This window comes from Epinephelus lanceolatus, chromosome 3 (assembly GCF_041903045.1).
Source record: "Epinephelus lanceolatus isolate andai-2023 chromosome 3, ASM4190304v1, whole genome shotgun sequence".
Taxonomy (NCBI): Eukaryota; Metazoa; Chordata; class Actinopteri; order Perciformes; family Serranidae; genus Epinephelus; species Epinephelus lanceolatus.
Genome location: NC_135736.1, coordinates 32,606,328 through 32,626,109, shown reverse-complemented (window position 1 = coordinate 32,626,109; position 19,782 = coordinate 32,606,328). Strand labels below are relative to the sequence as shown.

Below are 19,782 nucleotides of genomic sequence, written 5' to 3'. Positions count from 1 at the left end.
GAGAGGCAAAAGCAAGACAACCCCAAAAGGAAATGGTTTTCCATGAGGTGGTCACACACAGTTGCTCTCTCCTTATCCTTCCTGACTGATTTTTCTCTAGTTTTGAGTTCTGCTATTGTCTTTGTCACTACTGGCAGTATGAGGCAGTACCTGCAGCCCAGTCAGGTTGCCCACCTCCATGTCATAGCCATCGGTACCCTGACTTTTGTTAGGTACCGGGATTAAACCCTCACAGAGACTGTGAGACCTTACACTGGTGCAGTGGGCCCTGGGTTCCTCCAGGTGAAGGACAATGCCCAGCCTCATGTGGCCAGAGTGTGTAGGCAGTTCTGTATGATGAAGGTATTGGTGCCATAACTGGCCCTCTCGTTCCCCTGACCTATATCCAATTAAGCACCTATGGGACGCTTTGTATCGTGCATCCAATGCCACCAAGTGCTGCCACTGACTGTCCAGATGCTCACTGATGCTCTGATCCAGGTATGGTATGAGATCCCCCATGACACCATTCACCAACTCATCAGGAGCATGAACAGACATTACCTGGAGTGCATACAGGTACACGGGGGCCATACACACTACAGAGTCACATTATGAGTTGCCGTAATAGAATTCACACAAGTTGGATCACATTTATTTTTTTACTTTGATTTTTGCTGGGATTTTGAATCCAGCCCTCAATGGGTTGATTTTTGTTCCGGTTGACCGTTGTTTCATCCTTTTGTTCTCAACAATGTACAAAACGATTTAGTCCAGTAAGTGGCCCAGCTTGCTGAGTCCAAACTGCATCATCACAGACTAAGCTTGCCCACACAACCCTGTTCCCGGACAGAATGTTGATATGTGAAGATTCTGCAAACCCCAGACTGCATTCAATGACAGCGTTTGTTCTTGTCATGAGTTCCAGCCAATTTTGTGTTCATCAAGACAAGCTCAAGTTTCACAGTTCCACTAAATTATACACACATTAGAAGTTCCAAATGTGCGTGTTATTTTATAATTACTTAGGTTAATGGTTAGAAGAGCAACATTACATTTTTTAACGCAGGATGTGTGCCATGGCAGAAAAAAAAGGTTGGGGGGACACTTTCCTAATGGTTTGACCACTCAGTAAGAACGCAGCAGCCCTGAAGGTTGAGAAGGGTGTCTCACTGATAAATCACTACCCAGTGAATGCTCTGCTACCTCTATTGGCGTTAAACAGTCCGATAATCCCTGGCTTTTGTCCTGAGGTAAGCATGGCTGCCAGGGTCCTGCCTGCCACCACAAACACTGATTGGGTTTGCACATGTTCTTACATGTGATTGTAGTCAGTGGAAACTTGTCACTTATGATTCAGTGTAAGGTAGACAGTCAATTACATGCTTTGATCAGATTACCAGGATCCCACCTTCATTCAAAAAACCGCGGTAGATGAAGATGATCAACAGTCTTGTCATGAACCAGTTCCCCTTTGGGTACATAAGCACTTCAATGTTTGAGCACCCTTTATGCTCCCTTGTCTTGTTTCTAAAACTGGATTCGCCTGGCCAGTGTTTTATTTTGCAGGACACATTCAATGAAGGCTCTGAGATGAGGTATCTAATGTGTTTGTCCTCAGACTGTTGATGATCAGTCAGCCCCTCTTCCCCCCTTTCATTTCTCCACTCTCCTCTTACTAATCATCTTCCCATGCTCCCTGATGGATATCATATATGAGAGCTATTACTTAATTTTTGATTTGCTCGGGCTGTTTCCCCTCAGCCGTGACTCAGGCCGTTTATGCTGTGATTGCTCTTGACATTTTAATAAGAAACTTTCCTGTGCTGACCCCAAGGTACCCACCGCTATGTGTTCTGAATCACAAGTGAAACATAACAGAAACCAAAGTGCAACTGTAAACATTCAGAAATCCAACACAGTGTTGTTTCCTTTCATTTTCAAATTCATGGTATTCAACCTTTGCATGTGCTAGGGTCACTGAATTGTTACCAAGTCATGTTGTCTCTTAATGCCTGATAATTCTATATACTTTCAATCATTTGTTACTGAGTTATACAGTGAGCATCAGGGATGTTCTCAACTGTGTCTCTCATGCATCTGTTTTTGTTAGTGAGCAGGTGTCTAATCCCACAAAATACAAACATTTCCCCCATTAAAAAGCAAATGCGCCAAATTAATGCTAATCTCATCTTTGAAGATCACACAGCCCTCCCACTTATCAGCGAGCAACACAAATATTCGTCTGTCAGGTTTTGCTATGCATATGCATCATCTTAATTATTTCACAGAGCTTCTTGTTAGCCACTTCAGTATCAGGTGGGACTCGCTGTCGTTAATGCTAGCTATTTCCCCTCTTTGGGTGGATAGAGTAAAGAGATGTACAGGATGAGAGGCATGATGGAGGGATAAGTGGGGGTGTGATTATACTATTTTCCATTAGGGAACTCATATTCATTCATTCACTCACTCACTCACAGATAGCCTGCTATCTGTTGCCTAATTGAGTCTGGATCATTCAAATACCTCTGCAATACTGCTAAACATTTAGGGTGCAATGTAACATTGATGGTATAAGCGTATGGATGCCCAAACAAAGTATGCAGACATCTGAGCATTACATCCTTATTTAATTGTTGGAACATCTCATTGTGAAACTATATGCGTTAATATGCTACTGGAATAGCCTCCAGTCTTCTTGGGAGGCTTTCCACAAGATTTTGCAAGATTCTGCAGGGATTTTCTTCCATTCAGCCACAGCATGGTAAGGTTTGGCACTGGCAGTGTGAAAAGGCCTGGCTCACAATTGATCTTCCAATTCCCCTTAGGTCGGGCTGAGGTTGAGGTCAGGGCTATGTCCAGCCAAGAGTCAAACACCAAACTTAGAAAATCATTTCGTTATGCATGAAAGTTCAGTTTTGACCTTGGAAAAAGTAGCTTTCAACAGGGTCTCATGCAGGGGTGGGAAGTAGTTAAGTACATGTGGTTTGATTGCTAGTTTAACTACAATTTGCAGTAGTTTAGTGGCAGTTTAACCACCTTTAAATCTCAGTAGCTTTTTTTGTATTAAACTACATTGGGTAATGTAGTTAAGTGCAAACTACATAGTCATAGTATTCTCATGAAATTTTGTGCTGTACAAGATGGTACAGTGCTACAGCTCATTGGCCACTGTTGTCTTTTATTGACAATCACCTGCTACATGACTAAAATCACCTCTGATTTGCTACCAAGATGTCTGCAATGGAAACCTATGAATTTCCTTAAAAATTTACCATTTTCAGGATTCCATCCCACCATAGACTCACAAGTCAGTCTTTAGACGCTTTGCTTAACTAAAGACTGATGTCTTTCTCCCTGATTTTGTGTTTAGATGGGCGGATACAATTTCAGAGTTTAAAAAAACTCCCTACGTTGCAGAACCAATAGTAAATCTGCAGGGCGGTCCTTCGGTGGCTCGCTGAACTCTTGTGCTTGTAAACATGGTTCCACTAGAAACACGTGTAGCGGTACAAAATGGCTCAGCCGCGCTCACAGAGAACGCCGTCAAAGTTAGCGAATGTTTGTCGCGTTTGCGGCGAAACATTCTCACCAACTAACAGAAACAAACATAATCTTTTACAAGGCCATGACTCATCCGTCCGGCCGGACTATAGAGGGAATCGCCTTGTTGTTTACAAATACTTCCGGGTAGAAAACCAGCAGAGCTTGTTTGTAAAGTCTATACACACAATGATTGAACAAACATTACTATTTCTGTGTGCACGTTTAGCTGGGCTAACCGTTAGCTGTTTGCCCTGTTAGCCGTTAGCAGTGTCTGTAATAGGTAATAACTCATTAAACGATCCGTGAAAAAAATATCTTTTCCAGCGGATATCTTAGTTACAACATGATTGTGGTATTTATTCAGTTTTGGGAAATCACAATGTCTAGAAAGCATCAGTGGCTGCAGCTGACAGGGACAGCTAACACTAGCAGCAAAGCTAACATCAGGACGTCATCTGTTAAAAGCCTCCCGTTGTCGGATACGACATGAAACTACTCCAGTTAGCTCAATCATGTTGTAACTAAGACATCCGCTGGAAAAATATTTTCTTCACGGATGAGCACACGTTTGATAAAACGGAGTTAAATCTCTCGGCATCCATTTTCAAGCTCTCCATGTGTTTGTTTCCTTGCGGACGAGAAAAGGGGGAGCGCACATTTCCGAGAAGGCGTGTCCTTTTCACAAATGCAAGAGGCGTTGCTTTGTTGCCGGCCGTTTTCGCCGGTGTGTTAAACACACTTTAGAAAGGAGTGTCCCCAGACTATCAGAAGGCGGAGATCTCTGATAGCCTGGTGGCGAGACTAATCCCACCATAGCTCCCTATCTTCTTCTTAAAGCACATCCCTGAGCTGCCTAGGTGAGGTCTGGCCTACCATAGTCCCTAAATCAACACCTGCACCCTACCCAGTGTCAGTTCAGTTGTACCTTTGTGTAACATAATGAGATCTCAGATTCAGATTGTGATTGTTTCCTCTGATGTAGTTTGGATGTAGTTGAACTTAATTTTGAGAACAGTTAAGATATAGCTAAAATACTTTCCATACTTTGGAAAACTACAGTTTTAATGTAATTTCATCAACACTGGTCTAATGAACCTCGATGTATGCACTTTGGCATTGGCATTTTGAAACCAGGAAGTTGACACCAATTCCAAACCAGATTGTTAGCACAGTGGGAAGCATACTATTGTCTTAAATGTCACTGTATCTTGTAACATTAAGATTTATTGCTTTGAATTGAAAGCCGACTGAGAGCTCAGTGAGCTCTCCACCATCCCTCATCGTCACCACCCAGGCATATGATCAGGGCTTGGTCTCCAACCTGCTGACAATTATGTAATTCACGCAGGTATACAGCTCCAGGTCTGCCACTCGGCACTCCAGGAGGGCCATCCTCTTATTTTTCTCAGCATTTTGTCCTCTCAAATCAAGTACATTATAATTTTCTGCAGCTTAGAGACAGTTGCAGTTTCTCCTGACGTAAAGTCGAGTCATTTCTTTCACTTCTCAACTTACTCGTCCATACATCCATAGTTGCACAGTACTTCCTCCGTGGCATTTTGTGTAATTGTGCAATGTATGCACAACATACGTGGCAAGGTAGTAAAAGTTACAGCAGCCACCACAGCCAGTTTGACCCCCAAGGCTAGGCTGACTAGCCAAGATAGCTGTACTGCCCAAAAGCATCATTTTTCAGGTCCGTGTTCTAGAGTGGTTCGAGGCGATGTTCAAGCCAGATATATCTCAGCTGTAGTCCAAAATCCAAAATCAGTTGTCTTTAGTGAACATACTATCAAAAGCCAAGAACAAGAGGCACAAAAACACAGCTACAGCAACAGATACAGCAACACAAATCCGAAATGGGACATTGCTGCTTTTCCAGCCGCTTGAATAATTAAGTGAAATGAAGTGGCCTAGCCAAAATCATCCAAACAACCCAATGTGTCCGCATACTTTTGCCCATTGTGTGTGTCCTATTATCTCTGTATCTGCCTGTCGGTGTGTCTATCATTACAGCAGGCTTGGCTCACCGCTATGTTTCAGTTGTAATATGTCTTTTCTTCGTGCTGCCAATACCATTTTTGGAAAAAATAAAAAATATGGCCACAATACCAGCACCCACAATATTTCTCAAAAAGCCTCAAACATTAATATGTAAAACAAAAACCTGATGCATTCAGAGCTTGGAAACCATTGTGGCACTGCACGACTGGGGAGAAAAATAGCTGCCCCACTAACTTATAATGAGCAGAGCCTTCGCTATCTATTGGAATTCCAGGTCTATTTCCTTTAAGTGTTAGTGAAATACAGAGGGAGTGTTAGAGGAGAGACGGCGGGGGTGGAGCATGGAGGAGGGTGAGATCTGAAAGATTGAAGATGGATTTCTGTGGGAGTGGTGTGTGGGCATTAGAATGCTGATGGTGCAGGAGAGGCTCTGACTTGGGAAATCACTCGTCTGCATCATTTCACCACTCAAACCTACCGTCATAATCAGTTTCACTGTTGGGCATTCATGAGTATCCTGAGGCCTAGCGCTCTCTTACACTTACCCTATGCATATGTGCTTGCACGTGCTGTCAGCTAGTGATGACAACAATAACAACATGTAATTTACAGGAATCTTTCTACTTAGTAGACATCCAAATATTAGGCGATTTTTATCTGTTTTTGGTCTTGATTGACTAGGTCTTTTAACATTGGATTCAAATCAGTTCATGTCTGACTCAGAAATAATGCACAGCCTTTGAAAGCCATTTTAACAGAGATCAGGACACACTGAACAGAGAGAGGATCATTTTATGACTCAGCTGGCTTTCATACCTTAGTGATCTGCGTCACAACCAGAAATGGTGGAATGCCACAAATATCAGCTACTGTATCCTGATCCTAATCTTTTTCGATGTAATAGAAGTCTGACGTTGTCTGTCAATCAGATATAAATACATTTGCTACCCTAGTCAGTTTAAATGTACGTATTTGGACTGATAGGACGAGCCCTATACCAGCTAGTCCCTGCATTTTGGTACTTTCTGTTCTGGCTTCTAGTCTACCATTTTTCAGATTTTTCATACACACCATTGTCGAAGTCTCCATTGAACATTCACTCCCAACTCATGAAATATTGACACTGGGTTGGTGACTAAATGTCAAACTCTGACACTCGAAGTACCCTCCAGCGTCAGTTTTGGACATTCAGGGACAGTGTGTCAATTTTTGCTCATTACAAGCATTGTGTCTTTTTAAAATAACATCCATTTTCACAGAAAACATATGACTTTCCACTCATTAAATGCATACACTCTCTTTTCAGAATAAACTAAGAATGGTTTGGGCAACAAAAGAACATGGTTAGGTAAAAAAAAACATCATGGTTTTGCTTAACATAGTACATTTGTTGCTAATATAATATCTCATTACATATGTCACGTGTGTCGCCAGCACACTACATTGTTACCAAAATAACTCAATTGGCCTTTGGTTTCACACGGGAAATCAAATAGTGGTTTAACAGGTAAAAGTCCTGAGTTTGTTGGACTGATCCACCTCCCCTCCCATCCACTATTTACAGATTTTCTCACTCTTTTACTCACAGCAATTACTCAAAGCGTCAAAAAATGCTGCCTTCCATTTCGTTTCATACTCCTGCCAAAGGGTGTATCTGTGCACCGGTATCTGACACCAAGGGCCACTGACCCTTCAAAGTCATCGAAATCCGGCGCCTGGTCAATGACTTGACGTCAGACACTGATGAAAAAAGCCGTCCTTTCATGTCGGCATGATAGTTTAACGGTGCTCTGCAGCATCAGGGGGAAATGTGGCGGGACAAGAACTCAAGTTAAGGCAGCGAAAGTGTGAGTAGGGCAGGCGGGAGTGGTGGTGAATGGGTCCAACAAACACCGACTTTCACCAGGGAGAGTGGCGTTTGTGTCCCGTAAGATTATAAAGTCAAACCCTGTTTTTTTTCCTAAACCCAATCACGTGCACAGTCAATTTGTGTTGTTGGACCGATGTAGTGCGTTTACTTTGAAAGAGACTGTATGTTAACGTTAAATTCATGTGCAAATGGACGTGTATTTTGAAAGAAGACAATGCGTGTAACAGGCAGAACTTGAAACGGCGTTCCAGAATGTCAACAACCAACGCACCCAGGGTACCTTTCACATCGTATCTGGACATGGAAAGTCCATGAGCAAACATCAAGGTCGAAGTGAGAATGTTGACTGACCATGGGTCTGTATTTGATGAACTGGGGATGAGACCGGGTTGCTCTATCACCAAGTGCTCAATCCTACTGATGGAAAAATACAAGATCAAAACATGTTTGTGTTCCAGTTCCACCCATTTCTGTTTTAGTGTGCAGGAAATTAATGTACTCTTAGAAAATGTGACAGACATCAGTAGCACTGCATTGTTTATTATCTCCCTGATCTTAGACCCACATTTTTGTGTTAAAATTTAACTGCTGAGACAATTACTCACAGCTATTCCATTTTGTTTGTGCAATTTAATATGCATATTTACACCTTTGAGTATACTTAACTTTGTCACTTTGCCAATGTGAACACTCCACTCTCAAAATCTGGTAAGAATTAAGTAGTAATTTATGACACAGTGATAGGTTGCGGAAGAGGCTATTAATTTTCCACTTGCAGAATGCAGCTCAACAATGCCCCCCTCCAATCCACTCCATTATTTCAGTTGCTGCAGTGAGATCATTGGTGAAGTAATCACAGCTAAGGCCTACACACAACCCACATCTTCTTCTTCACCTTTCCCAGAACGATAGACGATGTGTTCTGTCACACCTTTATCCAGTGCAGCAACAGCACTAACATAGTGTGAAGATAGTTCTGGCAACGCAAGATTTTTATCACCCCTGATTCCCCACCCTTCGCACCAGGTGTCAGGATAGCAAGGTTACACAATTGCACTGATGCAAGTCTGTTCTCTGCTGAGTGAAAAAGATGCAATATTCACAATTCAGAAAGTGTCAAAGTTTATCAGCCTTTGAGAAAAACCTGACGTTTTGGTTTTGCATTGAATCTCACTACACATCTCATCAAATCAGTGATGTAGGATTTCTGGATAAAGCAGTGCTTACAGAGAGTGTGGGCTTCAGGTTGTTTACAACATTTGCAGACCTGTCATGTCCACTAGACTGGCCAAATCTATTCTCTTTCCAGAGGCAATAGTGATGGATTATCTGCCCTTAGGAAGGCATAATTCACTATTGTTCTCCTCCACTCTGTGGACTGGCAATCAAGTTTGTAATTGCTGCAGGTTATTTAAGTGGGATTGACTTACATGTGATTTTTTTCTTTTTTTTTTTCCTGTTAAATGAATTTTTCCCTTGTCAGTCACAGCTATGAGCCTCCTTTCTCCCTAACTGCTTAAAAATTTTTAATTCAGGAATATGGTCACAGTGTTTGCTCTACATCTAATTATAGAAGATGGCTTGAAAAGTCAAACAAATCTCTGTCATCCATGTTGTTAATTAAACGGTGTTTCACTTTAATGTCATCATTTGAATGTGTGAGGAAGGGATAACTGAGATTTTTGTGTGGTGTGCATACAATTTATGCTGTTTTAGTTTGTACAGACCTTAATTGTGTTACTGAATCGGTGAATCTTGCAATCCTGGTGATGGTGATGTGTTAAAGAAATTGTAGTAAAGTGGGAATATCAGCAAAAACACACTAAGCAGTGGCGGCAAGGTGCTGGTTGCTGGAATAATTCCTTTGTCCTTGTTCTTTGTCTTGTTTTTTCTCCTTTTTTTGAATGGTTTTGCCTTTTCATTTTCTCTTACTCTAGTGCTGTCAACGTACACTCCACTACCGTACCCATCAGTGCTCTAGCATGTTCCGACTGTGATAATTACTCAATGATGAAGAAATTAAGGCGAACTGCATTGCCAGGACTACAGGTGGTACATCTACTTTAGACCAACCACTAGAATTAGATCTTTGGATCATTTTTACCGTATGTGTGATTTATTTTTTGAATGTCAAAAAAAAATAAAAATAAATGTGAGGGTGGAGTGCAGCTTTGATGCCCTGTCCTCTGGGTGGCAGCGTTGGCAGCCACCTGTATTGTCTGTAGGAAGATCAGCAAGTGGGTGGGAAGAAATTATTATTAAACAGTAACATAGTTCAACATGTCACAGGAGTCACAGGACTCTATTTTCTGATTGGCTGCGGGTATTCCCTGGCCGAAATTTGCTGCCAAAAGTTAAACTAATGAATGAATGACTTTATTTCCAACCAAAAAATAATAAGAAACAAACAAGACAAAGATAACAGTGTCCAAAAAAGTCTAGGTCGAAGTGAAACTATATGTCCCTACCCCTTTATAACATTTCCTCTTTTAACTCATATATTTTTTCAACAAATTCCCAAATTTATTCCAACATTCTCCCTGCATAAGTGTGGGTTTTCTGGGTACTCCAGCTTCCTCCCACAATCCAAAGACACGCATGTCAGGTTAATTGATTACTCTAAATTGCCCGTAGGTGTGATGTGAGCATGAATGGTTGTCTGTCTCTATGTGTCAGCCCTGTGATAGTCTGGCGACCTGTCCAGAGTGTACCCCGCCTCCCGCCCAATGTCATGAAAATGAATGAATGAATACAACTATCCCCTGTCTATTTACCACCCAATTAAATAAATAAGTAACAAACCCAGTTTAATTACAGTCCAAGTACCACCCAGTGTTAAAAAATAAATATGCACTGCCCTAACACAACCTTTCCTCATCTATATATCTGCCAAAAATATCTTTTTTCTAGTTTTTAAATTGCTGTATATTTGTGCTTTGTTTCAACTCACCACGCAGCCCATTCCACATGTCCACCCCATACGCTGAAATACACAGATTCCTCTTAGTTGTATGAACACATTGTTTTTTAAAGCTAAATTCTCCTCTTAAATTATAACCCCCCTTCCTGTCACAAAACATTTTTTGAATGTTCCCCGGAAGTGAATTATTTTTTGCTTTAAACATGATTATTGCAGTTTAAACTTGAACTATGCACGGCTTTTAGTTCGGCCACACTTCAACCGCAGCTCGCTGAGCTTGGAGTGGCTACTACAGCTTTTTTATAGGCATTGCAGTGCTTTGACTGGTACCACTAATTACTATTACTAATACTAATGTTTCTACTCTGCAATTATTGTTATGTTACTCTTAAAATTAGAATAAGACAGCAATAACAATATTAAAACAGAATATTAAACTTGAATTAATTGTGTTAATAATTATAAACAGGGTTTAGTCCAAATTAATAATGATGGAGGCTTTGAGACCTTAAGTTGCCTCATAAGAATGGGGATGCTGCATGTGCGAGAATCCACCTTTTGAGCCTGTATTGCATTCGTGTCTGTCTCACTGCTGGTCTCATGTGACTAACCCCCTCTTTGTGTAAGATAAAGGACTTGTCTGTTGTGTTTTCTATACTGTTCCCTCTGGCATCTCATCACATATCCCAGTGAGGAGCATCAGGGTCCATTTACTGTCTTATAAAACAACCAGTCCCCTGCCAGTTTGGTTCAAAACGATTCCATAAACAAAGATATAAGTCTCAAAGTCTGCCCCAGTAAAAGGCCTTATGGGAAAAATGACACCTTACAAGCAATTTACACTCCTACCCGTTGAGAGTTCTCTTCTTTTTTGCTCTCCCTCATTCCCTGCCTCTCTCTCTGCGCCGTCCTTTCACCCTATTATGTTACTACATCATATTCATCACAATGCTAAGTGATTTGTGATCATTGCCAAATGTAATACAGTGAAGTCATCTGCAATATTATTAACAATGTGACCTCTTCCCCATCTCTCTCCTTCTGTGTTCCAGTTGAGAAAGGCAGTGATGGACCACATCTCAGACTCTTTCCTGGAGACCAACGTCCCTCTGTTGGTGCTCATTGAAGCGGCTAAGAGTGGAAACGAGAAGGAGGTCAAGGAGTACGCCCAGGTGTTCCGTGAACATGCTAACAAGCTGGTGGAGGTCAGTCATGCATTATACATGGGGGCACATGCATATACCCACGTAGAGCTATTCTTATCTTCCACTTTAGAACTTAAAAATAGTTATGCGCAAATAAATGAGCAATGCAGGTAAGGCCACCATGATGTTGCCAAGAATTAAGATTAAAGGCACAAAGAAGTGTTTCTCTCTCACTGAGCAGTACAAACTGTCCTCATTAAATAGGAAGACAGAAAATACAGTCATTACTGCATGTCTAAAGCGTAGATGTAGCGTACCTAAGTGTAATATAGGTAGGGAAAAAAAAAGTGTTTTTTTTAATTATCTGATAGCAGTTAGAGAAACAACAACTGAACATGCCCACTGGATAATTTAAAAAAAGCAAACAAATTAGTAGCACTGAAAAGCAGATGTGTGGTTTCGAGTCATGTGACTTGGACTTGTCACAAGTTTGCTGACTTTAGACTTAATAAAGACTCAGCTTGGACTTTAACACCAGTGACACTGGACTTCAATTGGACTTAAGCCTTTTGACTGAAAGGTACCTGCCCCATGCCCAAAGATTTGGTTCACATACAAAAAAATATGCAGTGGACAACAATAATTGAATTGCGGTATACACGAGGAATGGGCAATATGGCCCTAAAATAATATCACAATGTTTCAGGGTATTTTTACGGAAATGATATTCTTGACGATATGACACATTAGTAAAAAAAAAAATATATATATACAGTACAGGCCAAAAGTTTGGACACGCCTTCTCATTCAATGCGTTTTCTTTATTTTCATGACTATTTACATTGTAGATTCTCACTGAAGGCATCAAAACTATGAATGAACACATGTGGAGTTATGTACTTAACAAAAAAAGGTGAAATAACTGAAAACATGTTTTATATTCTAGTTTCTTCAAAATAGCCACCCTTTGCTCTCATTACTGCTTTGCACACTCTTGGCATTCTCTCCATGAGCTTCAAGAGGTAGTCACCTGAAATGGTTTCCACTTCACAGGTGTGCCTTATCAGGGTTAATTAGTGGAATTTCTTGCTTTATCAATGGGGTTGGGACCATCAGTTGTGTTGTGCAGAAGTCAGGTTAATACACAGCCAACAGCCCTATTGGACAACTGTTAAAATTCATATTATGGCAAGAACCAATCAGCTAACTAAAGAAAAACGAGTGGCCATCATTACTTTAAGAAATGAAGGTCAGTCAGTCCGGAAAATTGCAAAAACTTTAAATGTGTCCCCAAGTGGAGTCGCAAAAACCATCAAGCGCCACAACGAAACTGGCACACATGAGGACCGGCCCAGGAAAGGAAGACCAAGAGTCACCTCTGCTTCTGAGGATAAGTTCATCCAAGTCACCAGCCTCAGAAATCGCAAGTTAACAGCAGCTCAGATCAGAGACCAGATGAATGCCACACAGAGTTCTAGCAGCAGACCCATCTCTAGAACAACTGTTAAGAGGAGACTGCGCAAATCAGGCCTTCATGGTCAAATAGCTGCTAGGAAACCACTGCTAAGGAGAGGCAACAAGCAGAAGAGATTTGTTTGGGCCAAGAAACACAAGGAATGGACATTAGACCAGTGGAAATCTGTGCTTTGGTCTGATGAGTCCAAATTTGAGATCTTTGGTTCCAACCGCCGTGTCTTTGTGAGACGCAGAAAAGGTGAACGGATGGATTCCACATGCCTGGTTCCCACTGTGAAGCATGGAGGAGGAGGTGTGATGGTGTGGGGGTGTTTTGCTGGTGACACTGTTGGGGATTTATTCAAAATTGAAGGCACACTGAACCAGCATGGCTACCACAGCATCCTGCAGCGACATGCCATCCCATCCGGTTTGCGTTTAGTTGGACGATCATTTATTTTTCAACAGGACAATGACCCCAAACACACCTCCAGGCTGTGTAAGGGCTATTTGACCAAGAAGGAGAGTGATGGAGTGCTGCGGCAGATGACCTGGCCTCCACAGTCACCGGACCTGAACCCAATCGAGATGGTTTGGGGTGAGCTGGACCGCAGAGTGAAGGCAAAGGGGCCAACAAGTGCTAAACACCTCTGGGAACTCCTTCAAGACTGTTGGAAAACCATTTCAGGTGACTACCTCTTGAAGCTCATGGAGAGAATGCCAAGAGTGTGCAAAGCAGTAATCAGAGCAAAGGGTGGCTATTTTGAAGAAACTAGAATATAAAACATGTTTTCAGTTATTTCACCTTTTTTTGTTAAGTACATAACTCCACATGTGTTCATTCATAGTTTTGATGCCTTCAGTGAGAATCTACAATGTAAATAGTCATGAAAATAAAGAAAACGCATTGAATGAGAAGGTGTGTCCAAACTTTTGGCCTGTACTGTATATATATATATATATATATATATATATATATAATTATTATTAGTATTATTATTATTATTATTATATATGTATATGTATATATATTATTAATTTAAAAAAAATAGAATTGCAACAAAATAAGTGATAAAAATAGTTTTACAGCTTGCCTTCAATATTCAGTAAAAACTAAAAAATGATCTCTCATTTCTTTAGTTTGTGAACAACAGCAGTAACATATTAATAGTTCAACAAAATAAAATCTACCACAAATTACCCATTTAAACAGCTCCTAAATACAAAAAAATGTACTCTGGGATCTATATATACATATATATATATATATATATATATATATATATATATATATATATACATATATAGAAATCAACAGGTGATTTCCTTCTTTTAGCAAAATCCTAAATGATTGAGTTGTTTTTTCCACCTGGACCTTTATGCTCTGTCATTTCTCCTCTAATCATCACGCTGTAACCTGTGACAGGCTGTTATGATACCAGAACTAAAGTCTGGGGCTGTTCATAAAACATTCAGGGCACCACAGTTTATTCCACACTACTGAAGCTGCTCCTCTTTTTTGGAACCACCACGGAGTCGGTAATAATTCCACTTTCAGCCATGCTTGTTGTTGCCGTGGGTAGCAGTATGATGTCAATATGTCAACGAGTCGAAATATTGCTGGTATCACAAAATGAATTTTTCATATGATATTAAAAATTAGATCGGTATTATCGTGAACAAGATGATATGGCGCACCCGTTGTATGCAGAATGTGCCTGTCAAAGATTACAGACGACAAACAACTTCCAACTTATGCTCAGCTAATGTTAGCTTAAAAGGTAAGGCACATTTTAAGAATGTTGTTTTAACAAATAATTACAAATTTAAAAGGCATTCATGATTTTTGTAAATTTAATATTGGCATTTCATTGATTAGCACATTATGCCTATTGTGACTTGTGAAACGATGACATGGTCAAATCTCTGCTCTAAATCAGAAATGAAGAAATGTAATTAAAATAATCTGTCAATTAACACTAGACAAAATCTCTTACATCTTACACACACACACACACACACACACACCCACACACAGAGTAGAATTGTGCACTGATCTTGTAAGCACATTCTTCCTTTCACTGGTTGAATGCCATACAAATAGCTCTTCTCCCAGACAGTGGTGGAAATGTTATTAAATTATTTGCAATGTGGTAACTTAGCAGAATGGAGGTACATCTCGCTTCTAAACGTGCTCTTCATCTTAACTGCGTGTGCCAACGTTTGTGGCTGAAATCACACTGCAAACCACAACTTCAAGCTTCAACCGTCATTGACTTTTATTTTAATTTTAGAAATAACATGCTCGGTGTGCAGCTTGGCGTGCAGAGCTCAGCCACTTCGTGTAATGTTGCAGAGAAAAATAGACCTGTCTCCTTTTTTTCCCCCTACTGTATTTCATTGTGGTGATGCAAACAGCCAATCACAGCTCAGCTCTGATTTAGACAGTACTGGATAACAGATGAATTTCTGACTTGCTGATTCATTACATACATTTCAGACTAAATTGTGTACATATACATCACTTGACAGTAATGTTCTGTTGCTATGAATATACATTTAAAAGAATATTTCTGTGCAGCTGAAATGTCTCACACAATAAAATGCTCCATTAGAGGCACACGTGTACATAAATGTGTGCCTGCCTTTCACTGCAACACTTCTTTAAAGGTAGATTTCTTTTTCAGGCTATATGTACCTCTGCTTGTTGCAGGTGGTTATTGTTTACCTGTGTGAGGCTACAGGCTCTGAGGGTCTGTTCACAAACAGATCTACTGTTGTCTCTTTTGGCGTGGTTTGCAGCATACCTGTAAGGAGATGCTATGAATAAGTCTGATCCCTACTTTATAAGCATTTACTCATATGAAGGCAGATTTAATCTTTAAAAAAGCCCACAGTCAAAGATAGGATCCTGCAGCAAGAGTAAGTTACACATCATGTAACTGCCACATGCTGCAGGCACACTGACGCTGCCAATAGGACAGGTCGATAAGGCAAAAGGTGTCACTCAGCTTTGTTACATATTGAATTTTTTTCCTCTTTGTCTAACCACTATCTGTGTGTGTCTCCATGTTTTTCTTCCTTTTGCTTAAACCTGAAATTATAATCTACATGTTCACGTGCCAATTAGTGTTTTATTTTTACTCAAGTTGCTAAGATGTCACAAGATGCAACATCAGTCCTCATTATTTTCTGATATTTTCTCCTTTATCATGTTTTGAGATGTAATAAAATATATTTTCCAGCTTCCACATTTGAAGCCAACTTTGTGACATAATGTCAAGAAAATGTATCTATTTACAGATAAAATCATTAATTAATGAAGCAGAAACAGTGAGGCACACGACGAGACCAAAGTCAAAGAAATAAACAACATATGACAATGTGGTTCTGCTACCCTGAAAGTTCAGCTTAGTTCAAAGCATCCAGGTTTCTTGGAGTCTGTGCGTATGGTTGTGGACACAGTTCCTCTGGGGAACTTGATAGTCCTGTTGGTTAACTTTGGCTCACATAATTACAGAGAATCCTTGAGGGGGTGATTGGGAGGAACGGCCTTGCAGATCAAAGCCTGAGTGGTGTTTTGTTACCGGACATCTGTGCTTATCGTGCCAAATCATTTACTCCATCCTGACGGAGGATGGGGACATGCAAGTTTGGATGGCAAAGGAAACCCCCGAACACCAATGCAACTGGGCTGGACAGTCACAAAAAAGGTTCACAGGCTGAGATCAATGCAAACAATATCAATTTATTTAGGACATGTGTGCACAAAAAGAAGGGTGCAAAGTGCAAAAAATTATTTTAAAAAGTGAATAAAAACTGCAGCAAACATTTCAGTCCTTGACTTTCATCAGTCCTTTCTTTCTGTGCATGGATGTCCTAAATAAATTGACATTTTTTTGCATTGACCTCAGCCTGTGAACCTTTTTTGTGTCCAGCCCAGTTGCATTGGTGTGCGGGGGTCTCCTCTGCAATCCTTTCTTGGTTGCCCATTGTACCAATACATCTAAAACTTTTTGTTGCCCTAAGTAGGCGCAGTGTCACAGCAGCCCTATGACATGCAATTCAGCCTATCCAGTCTACACGTGTTTCCTGCACCTAAAGAGGGCTTATGACTGCAGTGCTTGTGGTGTCTTGGTCAGGTACTGTGGAAATACATGGTGTCAGGACTGTTGCCAGGATCCATCTTGTCCTTGTATAACCAAATTGACTGAAGACTATCTCAGCCAGTGCTTTGCAAACAAACCATGATTTATAGGCATATGTTCATCTTTGCAAACTGTGAAAAGACGATATGAAGGACCAACCAAATCACCAAAAAAAAAGTATGCTTGTTGCATTATATGTTTCTGCAAACCACAGACATGTTTTGTATGCTATGTAGCGGATATGTTGGATGAGATATGTTCTGGGTCTGCCCTGGTGCCTCCTACCAGTCTGAAGTGCCCAAAACACCTCCAATAGGAGGCACCCAGGAGGCATCCTGACCAGATGCCCAAACCACCTCAACCGACCCCTTTTGAAGTGAAGGAGCAGTGGCTCTACTCTGAGCTCTCTTCAAAAATCGCCATCTTAACACGGTGGAGGGGTTTACCTGTCCTTGTGAACCTGGGAGCTGTGTAGTCCGGGGCTAGTGAACCTGGAGCGGGTCTTCCAAGGCAAAGTGGCCCCAGGGAGGGGCCAGATTAAGAGCTATTCAAGAAATAATAGGAATATTCAGACTTTGAGCATCTCGGCCAGTATGGGGACACCTAGACACTAGATCTAGGGCTTCCAGGGCTTGAGGGGGCTCCCCAGCGAGCATCTGGTGGCCGGTCCTTGGGCTATGGGGCTCGGTCGGGCTCAGTCGGAATAAGTATTTGGGAGCCATCACCCAATTTGCCCACCACCTACAGGGACAGGAATCGGGGCTCGGTGCATTGCGTGCCAGGCAGCAGGCAGGGGCGGGGCCCCAGCCATGCTGATCCCTGATGTCATGGACTGACTCCAGGGAAAAGATCATGCTTTGGCTTAAAATACCCTGTTTTGGGGGTACAGTCTCAGCGGGAGATGAAGCAATGTCTCTGTAAGATACCAACTGCTTTTAGTGGCACTATCCATGGTGGAATAAAATAGGTTGCTAAAAACATGCACATCGCTAAAACACAACTGGTTTTATTGTTTGTTGATCTCGAACAGTGGACTGCAGTGGTCTGCCGCTTGGCAGGCATCTCACCTAGAAGTCACGCCATCTACCATCCCTTCCACCTCCAGGTGACAGAGTCAGCTCATATATTGTGTCACTTTAGAAATGCTGATATGATTCATATCAAACATGCAAATGTAACATAGTCATGGTTTGTAGGAACATACAGTTTAAACATTTTCTCCAGGCAAATAAGCTGGAGGAGGAGATGTTGTGTTGCTCAGGTTAGCTTTGTACTCTTTACAGCTTTTATTCAAAGAGATGACACATTGTGTTAAGGTTTATACTTGAACTATCTCACATGAGGAGTTTATTTCTTGCTCGTCCCTTCCTGCAATGGGGTAGATGGAAAAGTGCTGTGATAAATTCCTCTGCCCTTCAGTGGGCGTTGCCTTTTGTTCTCATGGCTCTTTGAAAGGAGCCTTTAGAACCCTTTATGTGGGTCCCTCTTAACATACTGTCACTTAAAACAGCACTGCTGCTTCCTTTGACATCAGCCAGAGAGTGAGTGATTTGTGTGCCCTTTCAGTTGGCCCCAGCTGTTTGCTGATGAGGGAGGATCTGACTGATGCCACACTTAAAATCTGTCCTTTGCAACCAACAATGTTAAAACTTTGTTTAGCCCAAGGACATCTCAGGCACTTTCTATTATTCTGATGAAGGAAAAAAGGGGGAGGAAATGGCACATTGCTTCTGTCCTGTGCATTTTTTTGTGGTTTGTTATGTAAAGCATGTGGCAACAGTGAGGTACACAGCAGTTGTTCAAGCAGGGACTAGCTTATTGGCTGTGCAGTAGCTTATCGCAAGCTTGTGTGCTGGCAGACATTAACGCCTGTGCAGCTATTTGTGCGCAATTGCGGTGCGAAGCATTTCATTTATTTAAAGAAGGCAATTGATGTGTGTGCATTAATATTCAGCGTAGTGGGGGAAATTGGGATAAACACTACCCATGTTCACAAAAATGTTACTTAAATGGAATATGGTGCATAATCATTCCATTTGCTCATTTGCATATTTGTCTGCACTTTAGTGGGTGCATTCTCTCAGCTTTGTTCATCACAAGGGGACCATTTGTAGCAGCAAATGTGTGGCAACAAAATTGAAATCTGTTCTTCAAAAGTGGTGGGTGAAAATGGTTTGAGAAAAAAAAATTACACAGCATGACAGCATTGATAGCCTTTTTTTAAAGGTATGAGTGGCAATGATCTCTGCAGGGTTGTTACTTACACTCTGTCCTTTCAGTGGATTTTACAGTGAACCTGAACTTGAGGAATACGAGTTTCAAGGTGTTGGGGTACCACAGAGACTGTCTCAGAGTCAATCAGGGCTGGTAGACCCATGTTAACAGGATGTTAAATTCCCTTGGTCCCCTCACGCCTCTCTGGCTCACATGTTGGATGGTGGTTCACTTTTAGCTGAAGTGGTAACATGGCATATTAACGTCAGTGTCAAGGAAGGGGTTGAGCTGAACTGGTTTCATTCACTAAGCTGATAGAGGTCTATAGATTTATGAAGCATGTTTCAAATACAATAAACTCTTTGGTCAAAGGCAGAGAATGTAAATGAGCACTTGTTGGTTGACAAATCAATGATGACTTATCAGAAGACATATTGCTGGCCATTCCCTTAAGTAGTTCCCTTAACCCCCTGCAGGGTTAAAGAAACACTTCATACCCAA

The 19,782-nt window shown here is 41.2% G+C and overlaps 1 protein-coding gene across 1 annotated transcript in view; it reads left to right on the top strand.

Annotated features, from left to right (window-relative positions):
* Positions 1 to 19,782, top strand: part of ctnna2 (catenin (cadherin-associated protein), alpha 2) — a 536,848-nt gene that overhangs the window by 389,823 nt on the left and 127,243 nt on the right. Inside the window, exon 9 of the mRNA XM_033623313.2 lies at positions 11,372 to 11,524. Coding sequence (XP_033479204.1) covers positions 11,372 to 11,524 — 153 coding nt within the window. The remainder of the gene's footprint in view (positions 1 to 11,371; positions 11,525 to 19,782) is intronic.